This window comes from Vulpes lagopus, chromosome 7 (genome assembly GCF_018345385.1).
Source record: "Vulpes lagopus strain Blue_001 chromosome 7, ASM1834538v1, whole genome shotgun sequence".
Lineage (NCBI taxonomy): Eukaryota > Metazoa > Chordata > Mammalia > Carnivora > Canidae > Vulpes > Vulpes lagopus.
Window position 1 is genome coordinate 107099928 of NC_054830.1, and position 23456 is coordinate 107123383.

Below are 23456 nucleotides of genomic sequence, written 5' to 3' on the forward strand. Positions count from 1 at the left end.
CAACCATCACTATATCCATTCTTAAACTTTCTTATCACCCCAACTTGAAACTTTACATGGTGAAGTATTAACTCCCTGAAGGAAGTTTTCATTCAAGCTGAATGTGTTCTTTGGGAGAAGTAGCTGTTTATGCATTTCACCTTCCATCCAAGTTTTTGAAGATATCCTTTCTTGGGGCGCTTGGGTGGCTCAGTTGGTTGAGTGCCTGCCTCTTGGTTTTGGCTCAGGTCATGATCTCAGGGTCATGTGATGGAGCCCTGCATCAGGCTCTGTGCTTAGTGAAGAGTCTGCTTGTCTCTCTCTCTCTACTCCTGCCTATGTTCATGCTCTATCTCTCTGTCTCCCTCTTTCTCAAATAAATAAAATCTTAAAAAAAAAGAAAGAGAACCTCTCTCGCCTGTTTTAATTTTTTTAACTGACCTAAAGGCTTATAATTTGTCTCAACCTGGGTCAGTCCATCAGTGGTGGTGGGGCAGTGGGGAAACCTTCCCCCAAAATGGAGTATTCCTGGGCATCACTTCTTTTTTTTTTTAATAAATTAATTTTTTATTGGTGTTCAATTTACCAACATACAGAATAACACCCAGTGCTCATCCCATCAAGTGTCCCCCTCAGTGCCCGTCACCCATTCACCCCCACCCCCCGCCCTCCTCCCCTTCCACCACCCCTAGTTCATTTCCCAGAGTTAGGAGTCTTTATGTTCTGTCTCCCTTTCTGATATTTCCCACACATTTCTTCTCCCTTCCCTTCTATTCCCTTTCACTATTATTTATATTCCCCAAATGAATTAGAACATACACTGTTTGTCCTTCTCCGATTGACTTACTTTACTCAGCATAATACACTCCAGTTCCATCCACGTCGAAGCAAATGGTGGGTATTTGTCATTTCTAATGGCTGAGTAATATTCCATTGTATACATAAACCACATCTTCTTTATCCATTCATCTTTTGATGGACACCGAGGCTCCTTCCACAGTTTGGCTATTGTGGACATTGCTGCTAGAAACATCGGGGTGCAGGTGTCCTGGCGTTTCATTGCATCTGCATCTTTGGGGTAAATCCCCAGCAGTGCAATTGCTGGGTCGCAGGGCAGGTCTATTTTTAACTCTGAGGAACCTCCACACAGTTTTCCAGAGTGGCTGCACCAGTTCACATTCCCACCAACAGTGTAAGAGGGTTCCCTTTTCTCCGCATCCTCTCCAACATTTGTTGTTTCCTGCCTTGTTAATTTTCCCCATTCTCACTGGTGTGAGGTGGTATCTCATTGTGGTTTTGATTTGTATTTCCCTGATGGCAAGTGATGCAGAGCATTTTCTCAGGTGCATGTTGGCCATGTCTGTCTTCCTCTGTGAGATTTCTCTTCATGTCTTTTGCCCATTTCATGATTGGATTGTTTGTTTCTTTGCTGTTGAGTTTAATAAGTTCTTTATAGATCTTGGAAACTAGTCCTTTATCTGATACGTCATTTGCAAATATCTTCTCCCATTCTGTAGGTTGTCTTTTAGTTTTGTTGACTGTATCCTTTGCTGTGCAAAAGCTTCTTATCTTGATGAAGTCCCAATAGTTCATTTTTGCTTTTGTTTCTTTTGCCTTTGTGGATGTATCTTGCAAGAAGTTACTGTGGCTGAGTTCAAAAAGGGTGTTGCCTGTGTTCTCCTCTAGGATTTTGATGGACTCTTGTCTCACATTTAGATCTCTCATCCATTTTGAGTTTATCTTTGTGTATGGTGAAAGAGAGTGGTCTAGTTTCATTCTTCTGCATGTGGCTGTCCAATTTTCCCAGCACCATTTATTGAAGAGACTGTCTTTCTTCCAATGGATAGTCTTTCCTCCTTTATCGAATATTAGTTGACCATAAAGTTCAGGGTCCACTTCTGGGTTCTCTATTCTGTTCCATTGATCTATGTGTCTGTTTTTGTGCTGGGCGTCACTTCTGGGGAAGGAGGTGCCCAGTGGTGACAGGGGCCCTGTCATGCCAATCCTTCTTTTCCTACCTAATGTCTGCCCAGCAGGTGATGGCCCGGCCACATCTCCATTCCTATTTACAGGTGAGGCTCAATCATGCCTTGTGCGTAACCAGCTTGAGGGCTGAGGTAGTTGAGATGGGGAGGCCCTTCTCCTCCTCTAACTGGACTTGAGTGCTTCAAGGTCAGAACCTTTGTCTTGTTCATCTTTTTCTTCCCAGAGTGTAGCACTGGGCTGCCCAACCATGAGACATTCAATCTCTGTTAGCTGTTGAATGGAATCTATCTCTGCTGCTAGCTCCTAAACACTCCAGCAAAGAACATATGAAGGGGCCTCCGAAGACCACACTACCCCTTACAGATATACCGCATAGCAATGTGACGTAGGCTAAAGGACAGGATTTGAGAATCAGAGCACCAGCATGGTTTCACCCTTGGTCTTGCTCATGACATCTTTTGGCTTATATTTGCTGAGCATCTGCTTGGGTCCATAGCTCTGGAGTATGTGAAGAAGCCACAGTTCCAGCTTAGATAGGGTCCAAGATGAAGTCCGTGGGTGCAGGACATTCTTTCTTCTCTGACATCACCACTCGATTATAGAGCATCTCATTGGCCAGTTTTACCCCTGAGGCTTTCACTATAAGAAAATGGTTATGAATTCTTCCTGATTGTCACCTTGTTTTACTCCATGCCTCCAGAGGTTGGCTCATGGATCCTGCTCTCTTCCTCTTTCTCTCCTCCTCCTCTCAAATGTGCGATCATTTGCCCTAAACATTAAAGGCACTCAAACTAGGAGGAACATGAGATCAAGCCTTCAGGACAACTAATTGTCTTTGTTTTGCATAATTGTGCTTAAGCCTATGAACTAACACACACAGGTTATATCCCGGTCTGTTTGATGTCGGAACTTAATCACCTCCACTGTGCTCTTGAAACGCAGGAGGTAGGCACTAAGTTTTAAGTCTGTGATCTTTCATTTGGAGTCTGAGATGATGTGCCAGGGAATAAAGGGGTGTGGGAAAACAGAAATGATCCAGCCTGAGGAGGCAGATTGGGAAATGCGGCTGAGCTCTGCTTCTGGATCACCTGTGGATTATTTCCTCCAGACAGTTGAAGAAGAAGCTTTGATAAAGAATAACAACACCTGTAAGGACTTCCTCATCGAGGCCATGAAATACCATCTGCTCCCTCTGGATCAGAGGCTCTTGATTAAGAACCCAAGGACCAAGCCCAGGACTCCAGTTAGCCTGCCCAAGGTAAGCCCCAGCCCAGTCAATGCCAGCAGATGGGACTGTGTTCTGGGCCAGTGGCCTTCCACTCCTGCCTCCAAGTCTTTCCTCACACATGGTTACCCTGCTTCTTGGTGGCATTTACGACCTAAGTGATGGAGTCTATTGGTTCCTTTTGAATCTGCTGGTACCTCTCTCTTTTAGGGTCTTTCTTTTCAAAGAATTTCCAGTAACCTCCGGAGTCACTAGGGAGTTTTGAGAATAACTCAGAGCTCTTTCTTCTCTCCTCCTTCTTTGGTCTGAGTTCTTTTTTTTTTTTTAAAGATTTATTTTTATTTATTTATGATAGACAGAGAGAGAGAGAGAGAGAGAGGCAGAGACACAGGCAGAGGGAGAAGCAGGCTCCATGCAGGGAGCCTGATGCGGGACTCGATCCCGGGACTCCAGGATCGCGCCCTGGGCCAAAGGCAGGAGTGATACCGCTGAGCCACCCAGGGATCCCCCTTTGGTCTGAGTTCTGTTTCTTTTGGAAGCAAAGGAATGGCTGGGTGGTCCTTGACTTAGTGATGGTCCTAACACTCCTCTTTCTAGGCTTATTTGAATCAGAATTGTTCTAGTCTGGTTCTTTCTCTCACTGCAGAGCCCTACAGAACAGTTAGGGCCACCAGATACACACTGACCACTTTGGCTCCTTGCAAGGCCCTTCCCCTTACTGGTCATCCAGTCCTTCATCTGCAGAATGAAAGGTCCTGTCCTGGCTGATCTCTATTAAAGTCCTTCCCAGTTTGGCATCCCAGTAGGCTCTCTAGGATCCTAACATATGGACATCTCAGGAAAGGCCCCAGCCACTCCAAGAGGAAAGACAAGCAGGGTGGAGTGAGTTGTGTTGACTCATTGACTACACAGCAAGACAGCTCCAGGGAATTATGTTAGGCCTTCGATTTATCCTCCTCTTTGTGGCTGGCTGCCATGCTCCTTGTCTGCTGCTTCCAAGGTTTTCAAAGCATTAGAAGAGCATTTTGTCTAAGACCATATGTTTGGATTCTCTGAGGTCTGTGGTTTTCCTCTCTCCACTCTGCTCTGTGACTCTGGGTCATGGAGAATTTAGTGAGTGCAATGTGAACAAAGGTTACAAATATCCCAGCTAATACAGGCCGCTGACACTTACTGAGTGCTGCTTCTTTGCCAAGCAGTAGGCCGCAGGCCTCACACGCACATCTTTCATAATCCTCCTAAAAGCCCTTTATGGTGGAGATAGGTATCCTATTCTACACAGAGGAAACTGGAGGTCAGAGAGATTAAGTGACTTGCCTAAGGTCAACACAGCTAATGGAGTAGAACCAGGGTTTGAACTGTATATTTCTCACCCTCCAACCTGGGTGAACCCATCCCATCCTGTCTCTGGCTTCATCTTTGTAAACCTGAGGGTATATACCTACCTGTCTGCTTCCTATTGCCTTGTACAGGTTAGAAGGGGCAGCCACAGGTCAAGGGCCTGGGTCCGGCTGGCCATTTGCCTTACTGCATGTTGAGACTTTTATTTTACTGAAGTATTGCATTGAAACTACTTAATATTTTTCAAACTGAAAATAACTTCAATTATAGAAATATATGCTCATTGTAGACTATTTAAAAAGGTATTGTATTTTTGAAAAAGAGAGTAAAACTCCCCTGAAACTCCTCCACCCAGGAGCAGTCATTGCTCTTCCTTTGGTGAATGCTCTTCCTGACCTATCTCTGCGTGCCTATTCGTAGAGATAAAAATGTGCCCTTTTAGATAAATGGAATCTTGCTGCATGAATTAAAGTTATTTCTATCCCCTACTCAAAGCAGACTGCTTTCATCGTTATCAGTATGGGTGAAATCAACATTTTAATTGCAATAGGTACATGATATTTAATTATATTTATGTACCATTATTTATTTAACTGTCCTCTATGTATGGAACTTCTAATAATTTCCATTTTTTATATAGTAAACATTTCTGTTTTAACCTTTCAAAGATGGCATGTTGTTTTAGTTTGCATTTCTTTCATTATGAGTGAGAATGGTGTGGGTTTCCTATGATTATGGTCTCTGTTAATTCTTTTTTGGGGAATTTTCTATCATGTTATTTGCCTGTTTTTCTATTGGGCTGTATTTTTTTTTTTTTTAAGATTTTGTTTATTTATTCATGAGAGACAGAGAAAAAGAGAGGTAGAGACACAGGCAGAGGGAGAAGCAGGCTTCCTGCGGGGAGCCCGATGTGGGACTCATCCTGGGACTAAAGGGTCATGCCTTGAGGTGAAGGCAGATGCTCAACCACTGAGCCACCCAGGAGTCCCTGGGTTGTATGTTTTTTATTAATGTTTTTTAAGGGCTATTTTTACTTTAAAGAGGTGAGGCCTTTGTATGTATTTCCAATATTTTTTCTTAATTTGCATTTTGCCTCTAACCTTTTCTATAACTTTTTTTTCTGAATCCCCCAAAACAATTTTAAGTTAGTCAAATTGATGTCTTTTGCTTTATAGTTTAGGTTTTACATCTTGCTTAGACATGTTTTAAAAAAAGACTCCCATGTTTTCTTCAAGTACTTTAGTGAATTCTGTTTCACATTCGAATCTTTGATGCACTTAGAATTTATTTTGGTGTAAGGGGTGAGGGTAGGAATCCAGCTTCATTTGTATGACAAATGATGAGCCAGTTGCCTCAAAGTTATTTTATTAATCTTCCCCCTTAATTAATCTGAATACCACCTTTATTATGACCGAAATTTCCTTAAGCTTGAATATTGAAGTCTTGAGAATACTGCTTCTAAGGTGCAGTGCTGTTCTGTGTGGAGGAGGCTTCTTCCATCCCAGGTTCTTAGCTGGCATTGTTGCATGTCTTTGTGACTTCTCTCTTCGGAAAAGGAGGCTCTTATCTTACATCAGGTTACTGACATCTTTTCCTGGGGAGTGTGTTCTGGAGCTGAGGAAATGGCGCAGAGCTGGCTCAGTTGCTTTGTGTGGAAGCCATACCCAGTGACCTTTCCCTTTCTAGACTCTGCATCTAGCCTTTCCTATCTCAAGAAGACACTTTTAAAAATCAAAGCCATTTTTTTGCCTGAGTCCTGACCTAGCCTGCTGAGACCATGCCTCCCTTTCCAGATGATGAATCTGTGGTTGAGAAGAGTCCACCCCTCTTTCAGGAGGCGCCAATGTTGTCCTGCTGTCATCTCTACTCCTTAGGAACCACTATTTTCAGAATGAAAATGTTTAGATTCTTGGGCATACAGACTTCTGCAGGCAACAAGAACCAAGACTTCTTGTGAATCTATTGAAGGAATTTTAAAAAGGACATCATGGCTCTTAGCCTCATTGTTCCCTCAACTTTAATCCTTGAATGATTCAAGGTTCTCTTGTCCAACCTGCTTCTCAAACTCTACTCTGTCATCATTGTTTGGGCACTTAAGTTAGTGAGGGGAGCCCCACTGTGGGTTTGAGGAGTGGGATGTCCTGAGGGAGACTGTCACTTTGAAGATTATCTGATGGTACATCATCTCATTAAGTCATCACAATATTACGGTGTTAACTCTTCATATCCCTAGTTTACTAAGTTTACTCAGAAAGGTTAAGTAACTTGCCCGGTTACATAGCTAGTTAAGTGTGGAGCTGGGATGTAACAAGGTCTATTCCACTCTAGAGTCTGTGCTTTTTCTCTCCTACCAGATTACCTCCCAGGGGCAGGTTTTTTTCAGATTTTGGTGGGAGACAAAAAAGATCCTTTTCTTTTCTTCTTCTCATTATTTTTTAAATCAATATCTCCCTTAATTAAACTCTGTAACATCCATTCATCTCCTTAAGAGATGGATTCCAATACTATTATTTGCTACTTTTCAAATTAAGACTTTATATTTTTAGAGCAGTTTTAGGTTCACACCAAAATTGAGGGTAAGATAGAATGATTTTCCATATACCTTCTGCCCCCATACATGCATAGCTTTCCTCATTATCAACATCTCAGATTATTTGCTTTTAAATTCAGTTTTATTGAGGTATAGTTGATACATAATAAAATTCACTTTTTTTTAGGGATACAATTTGATAAATTTTGAGAAATGCATACAGTTATGTAGCTGCATCCTAATCAAAATATAGAATATTTTAAATACTCGAAAATGTTCCATTGTGCTGCTCTATAGTCAAGCCCCTTCTTTTACCCCTAGGTTTTGGCAACTACTGATCTGATTTCTGTCCATATTACAGCTTTGTCTTTTCTAGAATGTTATATAACTGAAATCATGCCATATATAGCCTTTTGAGCTTGCCTTCTTTCTTTTAGCATAATGCTTTTGAGATTCATCCATGTTGTTGCACATATAAAGAGTTCATTCCTTTTTATTGCTGAGTAATATTCCATTGTTTGGATGTACCATAATTTGTTTATCCATTCACCCATTGATGGACATTTGGTGTCCATTTTTAGCTATTATGGAAAAGCTGTTTGAACATTCACTTACAGATCACTGTATGGACTTATATTTTACTTTCTCTTGGGTAAATACCTAGGAATAGGATTGCTGGGTTGTATGGTAAGTATATGTTTAACTTTATAAGAAATTGCTAAACTGTTTTTCCAAGACAGCTGTACCATTATGTATTCTCATCAGCAATGTATGAGAGCTCCAGTTACTCCACAGCCTTACTACTACTTGTATTATCTATTTTTAAAAATGTTGGCCCCTGTAGTAGGTAGGTGGTTGTATCTCACAATGGTTTTACTTTACATTTCTCTGATGACTAATGATGTTGAGCATCTTTTCATGTGCTTATTTGCTGTTTCTATATTTTCTCTGGTGAAATATGTTCAAATTTTTTTCCTTTAAAAAATTGGGTGGTTTTATTCTTACTGATTTCTACGAGTCCTTCATATGTTGTGGAATGTAAGTCTTTTATCAAATTTGTATTTTGCAAATATTTTCTCCCAATCTGTGTCTTGTCTTTTTATTTTCATAGATGTATTTTTGGGAGGGCAGAAGTTTTAAATTTTATCATTTTTTTCTGTTATGATTGATGTATTTCATGTTTTATCTAAAAAAAATCTTTGCATTATCTAAGATTACAAAGATTTTCTCCTATACTTTTTTTTTCTAGATATTTTAAAGTTTTAGGTTTTACATTTGGGTCTGTGATCCATTTTGAGATTTCTTTTTAATACAGTGTGTGAGGTAAGGGTGAAAGTTCATTTGTTTTGTATTTGAATGTCCAGTTTTTCCACAGCATTTAGTAGAAGGGTTCTCCTTTTTCCATTGAATAGGCTTGGCACCTTTGTTGTAAATAATTGACTCCATATATGCTGGTCTATATGTGGATACTATTCTGTTATTTTTATCTATTTGCCTATCTTTCCACCGATACCTTGTTGCTTTGATGACTAGCTTTATCGTAATTCTTGACATCAAGTAGTATGAGTCCTCTAGTCTTGCCTATTCTAGGTACTTTGTATGTTCATTTATCTTTTAGAATCAGCTTGCCTATTTCTACAAGAAAGCCTTTGATAGGGATTGTGTTAAATTTTTAGGGTCAATTAGGGAGAATTCATATATTAACAATACAGTAGTCCCCTCTTATCCTTAGGGGATGTGTTCCAAGACCCCCCCATGGATGGTTGGAACTGTGGATAGTATTGTATATACTGTTTTCTTCCTATACATAAATACTTCAGATAAACTTTATAAATTGGGCACAATAAAAGATTAATAGCAATAATTAGTCATAAAATAGAACAAGTATAACAATGTGCCATAATAAAAATTATGCAATATATGATTTCTTTCTCAAAATATCTTACTGTACTGACTCACCCTTTTTCTTGTGATGATGAGAGATGATAAAATGCCTACGAGATGAGATGAAGTGAGGTGAATGACGTAGGCTACTGTTGACCTTCTGACCATACGTCTGAAGGAGGATCATCTGCTTCTGGATCAAGGTTGTTCATGGGTAACTGAAACTGCACAAAGCAAAGCTGGATAAGTGGAGGGAGGGGGGTATGCTGTACTAATCTTCTGATCCATTATCACAGTATGTATTTCCATTTATTTTGTCTTCTTTAATTTCTCTTAGCAACATGTTACAGTTCTTAATGTATGGATCTTATAGGTCTTTTGTTAGGTTTATTCCTAGGTGTTTCATAGTTTTTGATGCTCTTGTAAATCTTTTCTTTTAAAGTCTACTTTCTAATAGTTTATTGCTACTATGTAGAAATACAGTTGATGAGAAAAACTCTTTAATGGAGGAGAGGTCAGGTTGGTGATGGCTTCACTAGTTTCTGAAAAGCAGGGGCAGTAGTTCAACAAGATGACCATATGCCCTGGGCTGACACTTTAGGGAGGTATTCAGGGTTCTCTTCTAGATACCTCCTTCACTAAACTATAGATTCCATGATAGCAGGCATTACTCATCTCTGTCCTTAGCACGTAGTCTGGAGTCTGGCACAGGATGGGCAATAGTAAAAGTTTTCATGAATGAAAGTATAATTTTTTAAGATTTTATTTTGAAGTAATCTTTCCACTCAATGTAGGGGCTCAGACTTACAACCCTGAGCTTCAGAGTTGCACACTCTACCAACTTAGCCAGCCAGGTGCCCTGAAAAAGATATATTTTTATTTTAAGATTTTACTTATATATTTGAAAGAGAGAGAGAAAATATGAGCAGGGGAGGGGCAGAGGAAGAGGGAAAGAATCTCAGGCTGACTCCATACTGAGCACAGAGCCCAACATGGGGCTTGATCCCATGATTCTGAGATCATGACCTGAGCCAAAACCAAGAGTCGTATGCTTAACCAATTATGCCACCCAGGTGCCCTAAGAGATAGATTTTTTAAAAAGATTTTATTGGGTCTCCAATTTTAGCTATTTTGGGGGGTGTCCATTTATTTATTCATGAGAGAGACAGAGAGAGAGAGAGACAGAGACACAGGCAGAGTGAAAAGCAGGCTCCATGCAGGGAGCCCAATGTGGGACTTGATCCCAGGACTCCAGGATCAGGCCTTGGGCTGAAGGCAGGCACTAAACTGCTGAGCCATCCAGGGATCCTGAAGAGATAGATTTTTAAAGAAGAAATAACCTCATAGAGATTTAGTACTGACCATTTTTATCACACCAAGTTGTTTTCTAACACTGTCAGCATTCATACATGTATTTTTTGCAGAGATGTAGTGATACCCTACTTGGTATTATCCTTTGATGCTAATGTAGATTAACCCTAGGACATTTGGCTCAGCACAGGTCCAATATCAAGTGAATCTCCCCATTCCTGGGGAGTTGGATAGGTGGTCAAGCATTTAAATTAAAAACAATAGCACCAGCAGTAAAGTAATAAACTGTCACGCATGCATTAACTCAATTCACTCATTCAACACAATTCCATTGAGTAGTCTCTGATTGCCAGGCACTGGACTTGATGCTGAAGCCATAGAGCCTCATGTGAACTGGTCTCTTGTCCACAGTGCTCCAGACTCAGGGGAGGGAAGATAGATGTCACAGGACAATTATAGTGGATCATGTAAGTGCCACAATGAAGGAATGGGCAGGACACTCTGGGAGCACAGAGAGAGGTGAGGGCTTGGAGAAAGCTTTCTGTAGGAGCTGATGCCTGAGCTATCTCCAAGGTCAAAGGAATATTGTCTTTAAGAGTGAACATCCAGAAATTGGTTTAAATGACCGCAAGAGAGGAGGGCTGGCTCACCACCTCAGATGGCCACTTAGAGTAAGTTGTACTCGGTGCTTTGTTCCTTCCCTAGGTTACTGTTCTTAACACCCAAGACGTTAATGATGACATGAACAGGGTTGTTTAAATATGGTTTCCTTGTGTTTTAAACACAGCACTTTATATATATTATTTCATCTTCGTAAAAACTCTGGAAGTTTTCATGTTGGAACAGACTCCATGTTGGAAATTCAATGAGATTGAATGACTTGCCCAGGGCTTCATAGCTAAATGGGAATATAAAGACTCAGATCCAGGTCTGGCTGACTCATAGCCACTATACAATACTAACTCCACAATGATGATAACAGCAGATAACGATGATAACCCTCCAAATGTGAGCCCTCAGAATATGCCAATCCCTGGGCTAAATGATTTACATTTATTATCTCATAGGATTTACATGGTTATAATCATCCCCATTCTACACATGCAGAAATTGGATCTTGGGTTATGTCACTTACTCATTATGTATGAATTCTGTATTTCTGCATTACAAATTACCCTAACCTTGGTGACTTAACACAGTAAATGTTTACTATCTCACACTTTCCATGGGCAGGAGTCCCAGCTCTGCTGGGTCATCCTGGCCCAGGGCCTCTTGTAAAGTTGTAGTTGAGCTCTTGGTCAGGACAGTGGTCATTTCCAGGCTTGTTTGGAGTGAGGGGCGGTGGGGAAGTGAGTGTAGATCTGATCCTCAGCTCACTGTTGTGATTGTTTGTAGACCTCAGTTCCTTACCCTCTCACTCTCTCCATAAGCTTCCTGAGTATCATCATGACATGGAAGCTGGTTTCCCTTGTGGCAAGAGATTTTATAGGAGGACAGTGAGAGAGCATGCCCAAGACAGAAGCTATAGTCTTTGTATAACCTGTTCTCCAAGTGATGGGACATTTTTTCTGCTGTATTCTGTCTGCAGGGTACAAGTCACTAAGTGCAGCCCACACTCAAGGGGAGAGCGGATAAGTTCCATGTCTTGAGTGGAAGAGTATAATTTGTTACATATCTTGAAAGCACCGCTAATAAATTGCTGAGCTGAGATTCAAACCCAGAAGGACTGACTCCAGACAAAAACACATGTATGAATGCTGACAGTATTAAAAACAATTTGGCGTTGTGAGCTTTGAGCTGTTCTGTTATATTGCCTCCATATTTCACACAAGAATTTTTCGCTGGTAATGTGTGGGAAGAAACTCAATTCCTGCCCTTTGGGGACTTTTAAGAAGTCCTCTGAGAGAGTAAGGTAGAAATAGACAATTGGATGGGGCTCCTGGGTGGCTCAGTCAAGTAAGCATCCAACTTTTGATCTCAGCTCAGACCTTAATCTCAGGGTCATTATTTCAAGCCCTATGAGTTCAAGCTCCATGCTGGATGTGGAGCCTACTTGAAAAAAAAAATGAAAGAAAGAAAAATATATAAGTAGCCAAATAAGTAGAGGAAGAGAAGTAAGGAGATCATTGGACCAGTTGAAGGAACCAGCCATAAGAATTGCAAGGGCAGGTTAGTTTGGGCTTTCATGAATTCAATCCAGATAGGCTTTCTAACAGAGCACACTTTGAGAAACACAGCAGTGGAAAGAGATTTGTACTGTCTTCAATTCTCAGCAGTGAACCTGTTTGCAAGCCAAGCCCCTTCCCTGAAGAAAATAGGACTCTGCCTTTAGATAGCTGTAGAGGCTAATGAGAGCGTTTTTTTTCCTGAGCCACATATGCACAGATCATACTGACACATTCAAGCCGGAACAGCTAATAGCATCATCTAGGCTCCCACACATTCACCACCCAGCACTTCCCTGAGGCTGGGTTGCCATGGACAACCAGAGCTGTCTCCCAGTCTCTCAAAACACTCCTACGTTACCCTGTTCCACAGATGGCAGCAGAGAAATGAGGTCCCAGCAAGATGTAAATGAACCTTTGGAGATGTACTGAGCCTGGCACTTTTCACTGTCATATCAGTTCAAGTGACATCTCCATTCAACTCTTTAAAAATGACGGTGAAAAGCCATTTGGGCCAGAAGTGGGCAGCTTTCTCCCAGCTTGGCCTGTCCTTTCAATAGATGGCATTGGGAACAAGGCTATTGGTAGGGTGGGTAGGCTGACTTTTAAGCTGGGCCAGGGCCCTGGGTGGGCACTGCTCCTCTTTAAGTGTGATCCTTCAGATGGACCCAGGCCACACCTAGAAAATAGCCTGGGGTTCTGAAACAGGTCCTGTCATCACCCTGGAATTAGTGATGCTCACTTTCTTGTTCATAGATCCTAAGTGTCCTTCTCCACCATTTATGGGGAGTCTGTTTTTTAACAACTGCTTTAACCAATAATAATGGTGTTGGTGTTGACCGAATAATAGAAGCTAACATTTCATGTATATGATTTACCAAGCTCTGTGCCACGTGCTTTGTATCTTTAAGGCTCCTGACACCCACAAGAGAAACATCCTATTATCCTGATAATACAGGTAACGAAAGTGAGGTTCGGCAAGGTTAAATGTCTAGCCCATGGTCACACAGCTATTTAGTGACTGGGCTGATACTTGAGCCCGGATGTGTCTGACTCCAAAGTCCATATTCCTACTCCTTCTTTCTTCCCTGGGTCTTGCTCTCAAGTTGCTGCTTCTCCGCTTCCCACCGTCTCTGCACTTTGGCTGTCAATTCTTGCCTGGAGCAACTGTTGCTCAGGAACCTGCTGGGACAAGTCTTCTGCCTCGACCTCGACACACTCCTTTGGATGAATTGGTGTTAGCCCTGCGGCCCCACGCACCAGGGTAAGAGAGACTCTCACTTCCTGCCCTGGCCCGAGGGACCGACTGGCTGGGCCTGCCTTCTGCCCAGCTCACTGGTCATGGAAGAGTTCGGACACGCACTCCACTCTTGCCTGATGAAAAAAGTTTACAGAGCCCAGTTTTTTCCTCTCACCGTAGTGAAAGTCTGATGACGTAGAGGTGGGGGTCATGACTGACAGGTGAGCCAGAAAGCTCTGCTCTGTTCGCCTACTGTGCTTTTCTCTGGCTGGTCTCGGGTACCGGGGACACTGTAGCTCTCCCATGGGGTGGCCATCATACTCTGAGGAGGGACTAACATGCCTTTCCTTCCCCAGTCACACTTTTGGAGTCTTAAGTCCTCCATGGAAGGGGATAGCCTTACATATGTATTTAAAAACCGTCTTGTTAGAAGATTGGGAGTGAAATTTCTTTTCTAAGGAATCAGGTAGTCTTCCATGGTCTTACTAAGCTCCCTAAAATAAAGGGCCATTTGCCTTTCCAAGATAAGAGTGTTGCCCTTGGGAGTTGTCCAGCAGCCTTGCTGTCCATGGTTGAATCTGGCTTACCTGTCTTCTGTCAACTGGAACTCTCCATCCACCAGAACCTGTGCAGCCTTCATTCAATACGGGGGACTCCAGAGATGTGGGGTTAGGACCCTGTGGTTTGCTACCAGACTCCCCAGTACCCCGCAGTCCCTGAACATGAGTAAACTATATTTGGTCTAGCATAATTGTTAGCCTGGAACCAGTTCTTTATTGTGATACCTGTATGACCCCTGGTAGTTCTCACTCAGGGTTACCTAAAGGATACTGTTAAAAATAGCAATCATTAAGCTGATTGGATTCAGTGGTTTCTATTATAGGCATTACAAATCTTTAGTAGATTGGGACTTAGGGGTGTTGGGGAAAGAAAGAAATATGCCTGTTTAACATCCTGGGTCTGAGTTTTTTCTGGAAATGTTAAATGAGAGCTTATAGGAGAGAACTGTTTAAGTGTCTTCATGCCCTAATATCTTACCGTCTTCCTAAGCAGCTAGAGGTTTATAATTTTATGGATGTAATGCATGTAGACTTTAGGGAATACTCCTTTTTGTCTAATTGGTTGCTAAGATCAGGTATCTATGGAAACAACCATCCTTTAGTATTCAAGATAGGAAGTTTATTTCTTTTACTCTGTGCGATTATACAAGGAGTATAGTGTTCCTTGTATGATGGCTTCTTGCAAGGCCTGCTGTAGAAATTGGATTTCTTAGGTCTGTGAAAGAAGCAGAAAGGATGCCTTCTCCTTCTCCTGCCTTGAGCTACCTCTACATTTTCAGAAACCAATGGTCCTCCCCCACAAAACCTCATAATTAACTCTTCCCAGATTATTGTACAAGTTTTGAATATTAAAAATTGTCTCTCAACAGTGGCTTTATGAGCTCCAAGCCAAGTTTATTTTGAAAACCTTGTTCTGTGTTACTTTTGTCTTTCTACTCAGGTTTTACCTTACCACTGAAATTTTTTACATTTGTATAACACTGTTTCTATGTAACTGTGAAAATTCTCAGATGTAAGTACTGTGTTTTTGCCAGTATGAATATACCTTCTTACCTCTGGCATAAGATGGTCTCTGGAGCATGGTGAGGTTTCTTGAATGCTTTGCCTTTATTTTGTTTTATGTTATATACAGAGGAAGGCTGATAACTTGTACAAAGAATAAGCATCTTTCCTCTGGTAGTTGAGAGAAAAGATGGGGAAAGTTCTCTCTCTCTCTCTCTCTTTTTTTTATCTATCTATCTATCTATCTATCTATTTATTTTTCCTCTCAAATTCTATCCCCAGACTTGTAATCTGGTGTCTAGCATATCTTAACCCCAGGAAGTGATGTTCTGGACTGTATTTTCTTCCATTTAACTGTATATTCTTTTAATTTAGCTTTTTGCATATGCTGTTTACCATTCATTCATTCCTTATTCCAAATATTTGAGTACTAATTTGACCTAGCACTGTTTCGCCCTGCAATTATCTTGGCGACTGAGGTATATTCTCTGTCCTATTAAGGTTCACCATCTAGCCAGGGAGACAGGGTTGCCAGGCAGTTACAGCACAATATGGAGCAGTTTTTTTTTTTTTAAGATTTTATTTATTCATGAGAGAGGGACACAGAGAGAGGCAGAGACATAGGAAGAGAGAGAAGCAGGCTCCATGCAGGGAGCCTGACATGGGACTCAATCCTGGGTCTCCAGGATCAGGCCCTGGGCTGAAGGCAGCACTCAACCACTGAGCCACCCAGGCATCCCTGGGGTAGTTTTAATGAGAGAACACAGGGCATGTGTGATCTTAGAAAAGGGACATTAACTCAGATTTGAGATAAGAGAGGTGGACACATCACCTGAGTCCTGAAAGATAAGCACATGTGAGAGCAGAGGGATCCAGAAAGGGGGAAAAATGTTTCATAGAGAGGTAACAGAGGGTGTTGAGTGCCTGAGGTCATTGCAGAAAGAAAACTTAAGTCCTGGTTTAATTCTTCCTTAGTCTCCAAAACTAGATTTCATGGAAAATCGTTACAGTATTGTGCCTTCATTTTAGCTTTACCAACTCAAAACCAGAAGGGTGGTGCAAGTTCTAGGCATGTTTAAGAATGCATAGCAAATCATTGGGCCCCAGAGGAGTTAGGTGGGCGTTGTCTGAGTTTGTCAAGAGGCTGTGTTAATTAACATCCCCCTTCAACTGTTCTGTTCATGGATGCCTGACTAAGCCAAGAGTTACAGAAGGGAAATAATGTTGAATTCAGCTTTTCTCTGAAAAGGGCAACTCTTGACACAGAGCCACAGACCCTCTGAACCACATCACAGAGAGTCAAACGTAGAATATTTCCAGAAGCAGTAGCAGTAGCTCTAAGCTTGAACTGCGTGTCTTGGGTTCCTTTGGAATGTTCCAGAAGTTGGAACTGACTTCTGAGTTTTTGAACACTGGATACCCACATTTGACTACAGACCACCCACATGGGCAGTAGGTAGGTGAGCCTGGATCTGGAATCTTGGGGCCTAAATGATGGATGAGCAGTAGTTACGAGCTCCCAGTTCTGCCTCCTGGTGTGGTAGATGCTGTTCACCTGAGGCATGTACTCCTGTGAGTTGATGTAGATTTTGATCATCACTCCTCTCCCCAAACATTTGTTGTGGAGAAGTGAGAGTACTCTGGTTATTCATAATGGCAGACATTGTTAATGGAACATCATCAGCAAGTCCCTGTGGTCCAGGGGTGAAAACAGTGGTTATTCAAGTACAAATGTTGGAGCAGCCACATCACTCTCAATCAGGAACTTGTTAGAGATGCCCATTCCCTGCCCCACTCCAGACCTGCTGAGTAAGCACCTCTGGCAGGGTGAGCCTGATAATTTGTGTCTTAACGACAAGCAAGGTGATTCTGAGGCCCACTGAGTTTGAGAACCACTGGAGTAAATAATACAAGTTACAGATAATGAGAAACATCCTGTGACTCCTATTGATTGGCAGCCTGTGACTTCCACCCCTTTCTCATCATGTCTAAGGAGGCATCTTGCAATGCCAGTGAGCATGGTGTCCTTATAGGGGCAACCATGAAATTTGTACAAGTTCATTAAAATGTGTACTCTGTTGTTGACTTTGCTACTTTTTTTATTTATGAATAACAGGTGACAAAAGTCACAATAACAGGGATACCACAATTAAATGCTGTGGCTCTGTTGCTATAGCTGAAGCAGTGGCTGGCTTTCTTGCTTTCTTTCTCCTTCCTTCTTTCCTTCCTTCCTTCCTTCCTTCCTTCCTTTCTTCCTTCCTTCCTTCCTACTATACCCTACACTAAGAAATATGTTTAAATTGTTATGCAGGAGACACCTACCTGTATGTATAACCACCACAATTGTTTGATGAAATAACACCCTTCGTATATTTTCTGTGCTGCTCTATTAAAAGTATGCTGGTTTGCAATGCATAAAATTCATCTCATGACTCACTAATGAAATGTGACCTGCAGTTTGAAAAACATGGATGTAGTGAGCTGTCTATGCATGGACCCGGTCCCTGGAGCAGGAGAGGGGTGGGGCTACCTTCACCTCTATGCCAGGTAGACTTGGTTTTCAGTCTTTATTCTGCCACTCTCAGCTGTGTGACCTTGGGCAATCTACTTACATTCTCTGAGCTTTAATTTCCTCATCTGTCAATATCAATAATATCTACCTCACAGGGTTATGGCGACATGTAAATGACAACACATTGCACGCAGTGACTGGCAGTGGTAGCTACTACCTTACCTGTGGAAACAGTATTGTTCAGAGCATCATCAGTTAAATACATTTTTGTGGTTGCTACCCCAAAGCAGTCTTTCGCAGTTTTCCCCTACACTTCAATGAGTAAGTGCCCTCTGTAGTTTCTGTAATCAGAAATATTTTTGAAGTAATTTTATCCTAAAAATGCAACCAAGTTGCACTCTACTCCAAAATATATTCAAATTTTGATATATGTTTTGTGATATTTTGTTTTGATGCAAAATTTCGTTTCCCTCGCCGAAATCCTTGAGGGCATTGTGATCATAGAACAAGCCCTGAGTGGCTACATGTACCACCAGCCACAGCCCTGAGCACAAGGATTTGGAAGTGTAGTTCTCATGATGGTGTTTCTTCGTACGATGTTCTTGTTAGATTTTTCTTGAATTGTCCTATTTGTTGGTGGCTTAGGGCAGCATCTCCAAATGTGTAACTCTGTACCCTGGATGGCCTGTGGACCCTGGGCAGCTGGCATGCGGAAGTACCAGGGATTGATCATGTGTGAATCCATTAGCTGGGCAGACCCAGCTAATGTCTGTTTGTCTTTCTGGAGGTCATGATTGTGGTTGGTGGCCAGGCCCCCAAGGCGATCCGCAGCGTGGAATGTTATGATTTTGAAGAGGACCGGTGGGACCAGATTGCTGAGCTTCCCTCCAGGAGATGCAGAGCAGGTGAGTAGCACCATCTGTCATTGTGCAGCCTGCTTTCCCCAGCTTGTCTTTGCTTACTGCCAGAAGTCCTCCACTGCTCCTTGTTTCCACAAACATCTGTGCATTATAGACTCTCTTCCTCTTCCTCTTCCTTCCCCACTTGCCCAATTTCTGGCTGCCCCTTCTGGGGTCAGTTCTTATGTGCTTCGGGACTTCAGTCTGGTACAAGTATTTGCTTGAATCAAACAACTTTGGAAAAGCATATATGAATGGAAATCCAGAGAGTCCATAATGGCTTCCAGTTCTATAAAGTTGGAGATCACTTTCTGTGGTGAATTATTCACGTGATTGCCCGGCTCCCCAATGTCACTCATTGTCACCACATGAGTGATCAGCCGCCTGAGATGACCTCGATGCCTTGGTTTTCCTGTGCCTCAGGTGTGGTGTTCATGGCTGGTCACGTGTATGCTGTGGGCGGGTTTAACGGCTCACTGCGCGTGCGGACAGTGGACGTATATGATGGTGTGAAGGACCAGTGGACGTCCATCGCCAGCATGCAGGAGCGCCGGAGCACTCTGGGTGCAGCCGTGCTCAATGACCTCCTCTACGCCGTGGGGGGCTTTGATGGCAGTACTGGTAGGTCTGGGATGTGGTCTCCACTCCTCCCGGCCTGGGACATGCCCTCAGGGCAACCCTGGTTTGCTCAGCCAGTTCTTGGACCAATGTTCTGTCCATCCAGAACTACTTCCTCAGCAGCATACTCATCCTTCCTCATCTCCTACCTTGCTTGCCAGAGCCAGGCTTTCCTGCACACAGACTATGTAACTGCCCACATGCTATCATTTCTAGGACTCTAGGAAGGATTCTGCACTCAGAAGAGGCCATATTCTCCTTGCTATTGTTTGGAACCTATTTTTTTCAAAAACTGAGACTTAGCATGTTTAGCTGCAGGGCATCTTAGGATTGTCCAGACCTTCTGCTGGACGAACAAAGGAGCTGGGGTTCAACCATGGGAGAAACCTGACTCAGGCACGTGCCATCTTTGTTCATTGCCCTTTCCCTGCTCCATGAAGCTTTGCCAGGCTGTGCCACAGCAGGAACATCCACTTGCTCCTGGCTTCTGTGTCACTTCAGAGTTCAAATCAGAAACTATGAATAGATGTGGACTTGGAGAGAGGATCACATTTCTCATCTACCTCTAGGTGGAACTCTCTGTAGACAGTAGCTCTGGTACACTGAAATGCCCCCAGGATGTAAAAAACAGGATTTTTTACTTCATCGAATTTTCATTTGTGTCTTTACCACTTGATAACCTTTCCCAGTCTTCTCTTTGCCTCACTCATAAACCTTCAGGGTCTACAGCCCCTCCAGGGGCTTCTACTAATGGATAGGACCTGAGAATAAAGAGAAAAAAAGGGAATGGAGCATTGTTTCTTTAAGAAGTTGCTGTCAGCTGTAAGTAGAAAGTCCTACTATATGGTGGCTTATGCAATTGAGAAGTACTTTTCTACCCATGAAACAGGGACTCTGGAAGTTGGTAGTTGCTCACTTCATCCACTTGATCAAGAATATTGTGGCCAAGCTCTTTAAATGTCTCTTGGCTATGTTCTTCTGATCATAAGATGTCTGTGGTAGCTTAAGCCAGCACATTTGTGTTCCAGGTGGCAACAGCAGGTTGGTGTTGGCACCTGTATCAGAAATACAAATGCTATTTCAGAAATGCCCATCAGACTTCCACTTAGGCCTCATTGCTTGGGTCACCCCTAGGGTGGGAAGGTAAGTGTTCAGCTTCTCATGTAAAGGAAGAGAAGGGAAAAGGTGTTAGGTGAGGCAACCTCAGGTTTTTTCCCCTATTCTGTAGGTGTAACGGTTAACATTTGCAGGGCAGTTCAGTTGTATCCCTGTGTCCTCTCATGACCTGCCCTGAGTCAGGTCTTGGTGCACCTCCCATGCAGATGTGCTTTAGGGAGCTGCCCTAGGCCACACAGCAAAGTAGAGGTGGTGCTCAGCCATACATGCAGGTCTCTGACCCTCTCCCCAGCTTTTCTTGGGCACACTGGGTGAGGCCTCACACCGTAGGGAATCTCATGAGTCTCTTGTCTCCCAGGCCTAGCATCCGTGGAAGCCTACAGCTACAAGACCAATGAGTGGTTCTTCGTGGCTCCAATGAACACACGGCGGAGCAGCGTGGGTGTGGGCGTTGTGGAGGGTAAGAACAAAAGTGCGTGGTGGCCTATCTGTGCCCCAGCCCACAGGTCTTGTCCTCATGCCCTGGCTCTAGTCCTCCCATCACAGCTCTGAGTCAGGTACTAGTCTCCTGATGGAACAGGTGAGGAAAGTTGAGGTGCAGCTACTGGCTCGAGCTAGCGGGTGGCCTGCTGTGTTGGGAAGAGTAAGAGAAGCCTAAGGGGAAACACCGGCCTGTTCCTTTGGCCACTTGTCAACAGTTCTCTTACAGGTTGAAGACTCAGGGTCAACATATAACTGAGGAGCATAATGTGATGGGGGGTAAGAATCATTTCATTTAATTAATTTTATTTTCCTATTCCTATGTTGACACATTAACAGAGCCTAGGGTGAAGTGGGCATTTCCTTCCAGGTCTGATTACTGTCACTGCAGGACAGGTTGGTCACAGAGTCCTGCTCTTGTCAGGAAGGGTGTGTGGGGTGAGGCAGGTGGGAGTGATTAGGTCTGGGGCTCAGTTAGACTGTAGTTTATAAATGGCTCCTTTATATACAAATTTTGTTCCCAAAATCCTTTTGAAGAAGATAGGCAAGGCTTACATTTTCTCCATTCTCCACATGGGGAAGTAGAATGCCAGAGGGGCAAGTGATGTGCTCATTCGTAAATAGCACAGCCAGTCCTGGAGCCTGGGTCTTCTGACTCCAAACTCACTGCTCTTTCTATCATGCTACACTCTTTCAGACCATTAGCAAATTCTATCAGGGAGTCTTAAAAATATGTGTGAATTCAATGTATTAAAGCACAGAGTATGATTTGGACTAAAATGTCCTACTTTGTAGGACAACACTGTCTCTCTGCTTTTCATGTGCACCCCAAGAACACCCTTACTTGCTTTGGGGAAAGTTTGATATGCAGTGATTAGACAGTAATAGAAATATTCTTTTCTCTCACTGCATTTCTTGTTTTGTACCAGTATTGTGTAAATTTCCATTTAAAAGTACATTATTCTAACATACTAAACAAGTCATCCTGGTGAGTGCAAGGATTCCATCCTCCTATCAAGATAAATTGTTTTTTTGCAATCTCATCCTCCTGGTGGAACAGAAATTGATTTGTCTGCCAAATGTAAGTGCTTTGTCTAGCCACCTTCCCACTTCCCCCCTTGTTCCTCAGCCAGGAATATCAAACAATAGAGGAAGGGTTAAAAATAGCAAGTCCCTGTTAATAGACTCAAGGAGAAACCTTGAGTGAGTATTTTTTCAGCTGATACAAGGTTGAGATGGCGGGGGTTAGAGAAGTTGCCTTCATGGTAGTGATTTTAAATCCTCCCCTTGATGAGGGCTTTTGGGAGCATCTTGTGTGTGTGGAAGGAGTGCTGTATTGTAGCATGCCTTTTGACACAGAGGACAGCCTGGGAACGTGTTGATCTTGTGTATCCTAAATTTGAAGCCCTTTGGCTCTGGGTCATCCTGGGACAGCAGAGGGTCCTCCTCACAACTCCAGTGAAAATGTTTCAGGGGCACGTTACAGGGCTTCTGCTTCACTCTGGCCTTATAGGTACAGCTCTCCACGTTTCACGGTGCTCTCCTCCCTCTCCCTGTCTCCTACTGTGGCTGCCTGGTCTGAATGACACCGGGGTTGCCCTTGGGAGCTTCTCCTCTCCTCCACATCCCAAGCCTTCCTCTTTCCCAAGTGACTTAGGCTTTGGTGAGTGGTGGGCAGCTGGGAGGGCAGGTGGTTGTGTCTTGGCCAGCATACCCCATAGAAGCAGCCTGGACTCTAGAAGAGCTTCTGGGTCAGGAATTTCTCCTGTGGCTTAGGTGAGGATGGAACTGGAAAGGAGGTGTCCCTTTCTTTTAGAAGGTCCACTGGAAAGGATTCTGGGGCAGAAAACAAAACCAACCTCAGTGGTAGAAGAAGAAATAATTTTACATTTGATACAGCAATAGTTGTGATGGTACAATGCATTTTTGAGCCTTTAACTTAAAATAATTGCCCACTTCCAAATAATGTTTGTACTTTTGTTATTTCTCCCTTAAGAAAGCACATAGTGACAAAAAATCTCTTTTAATTAGTAACTCTATTAAGCGGATTTGCATTGGGCAGTGCTTATTTAGCCTACAGCTAGTGTTTAAGATCTTTATTATAACTCTCTTGTTCCCCATCAGTCTGTAGCCCACAGGTGAGGTAGGACTGCCCTCCCCCCTGCCCCCACACACACAAGGTGGGGGAGGCAGGAGTGGGAGAGAAGAGGCCCTCCATGCTTGAATCTCTGCTCTGGGAGCGCTCTAATGCCAATTTCCTGCCCCTTGTCCAACCTTACGCCTGGCCCCAGGCAGAAATGATGCTTTTGGATAGCAGCTTATGGTATTTTTATTTTAAAAATGGGTAATGGTATTTCAGGGATATTGTGCATGGCTCAAAGATTACAAGGGAGCCAATAGATGAGTTCCAGCCACCCTGGCCCAGAGTTGACACAGAGCACTCCATTCACATGCTGAAATTGTGGACTGAGCACACAAATGATGGTGAAGACAGGGTTTGGGTTCTCACTGAAGAATATTTTCCCATATTTGTTTCATCTGCCATTGTGAGCCTTTAGCCACAAAGTCAGCCTGCCTGCCTGTAGCTGGGGCCCTCTAGCTTTTTATG

The 23456-nt window shown here is 42.9% G+C and overlaps 1 protein-coding gene across 4 annotated transcripts in view; it reads left to right on the forward strand.

Annotated features, from left to right (window-relative positions):
• The window catches only part of KLHL3 (kelch like family member 3), a 283446-nt gene that overhangs the window by 238191 nt on the left and 21799 nt on the right, over positions 1-23456 (forward strand). For all 4 annotated transcript variants that reach the window (XM_041761278.1, XM_041761281.1, XM_041761279.1 and 1 more), the window contains 4 exons: positions 3074-3223; positions 18523-18640; positions 19058-19255; positions 20727-20828. In XM_041761278.1, the coding sequence (XP_041617212.1) occupies positions 3074-3223; positions 18523-18640; positions 19058-19255; positions 20727-20828 (568 nt within the window). The remainder of the gene's footprint in view (positions 1-3073; positions 3224-18522; positions 18641-19057; positions 19256-20726; positions 20829-23456) is intronic.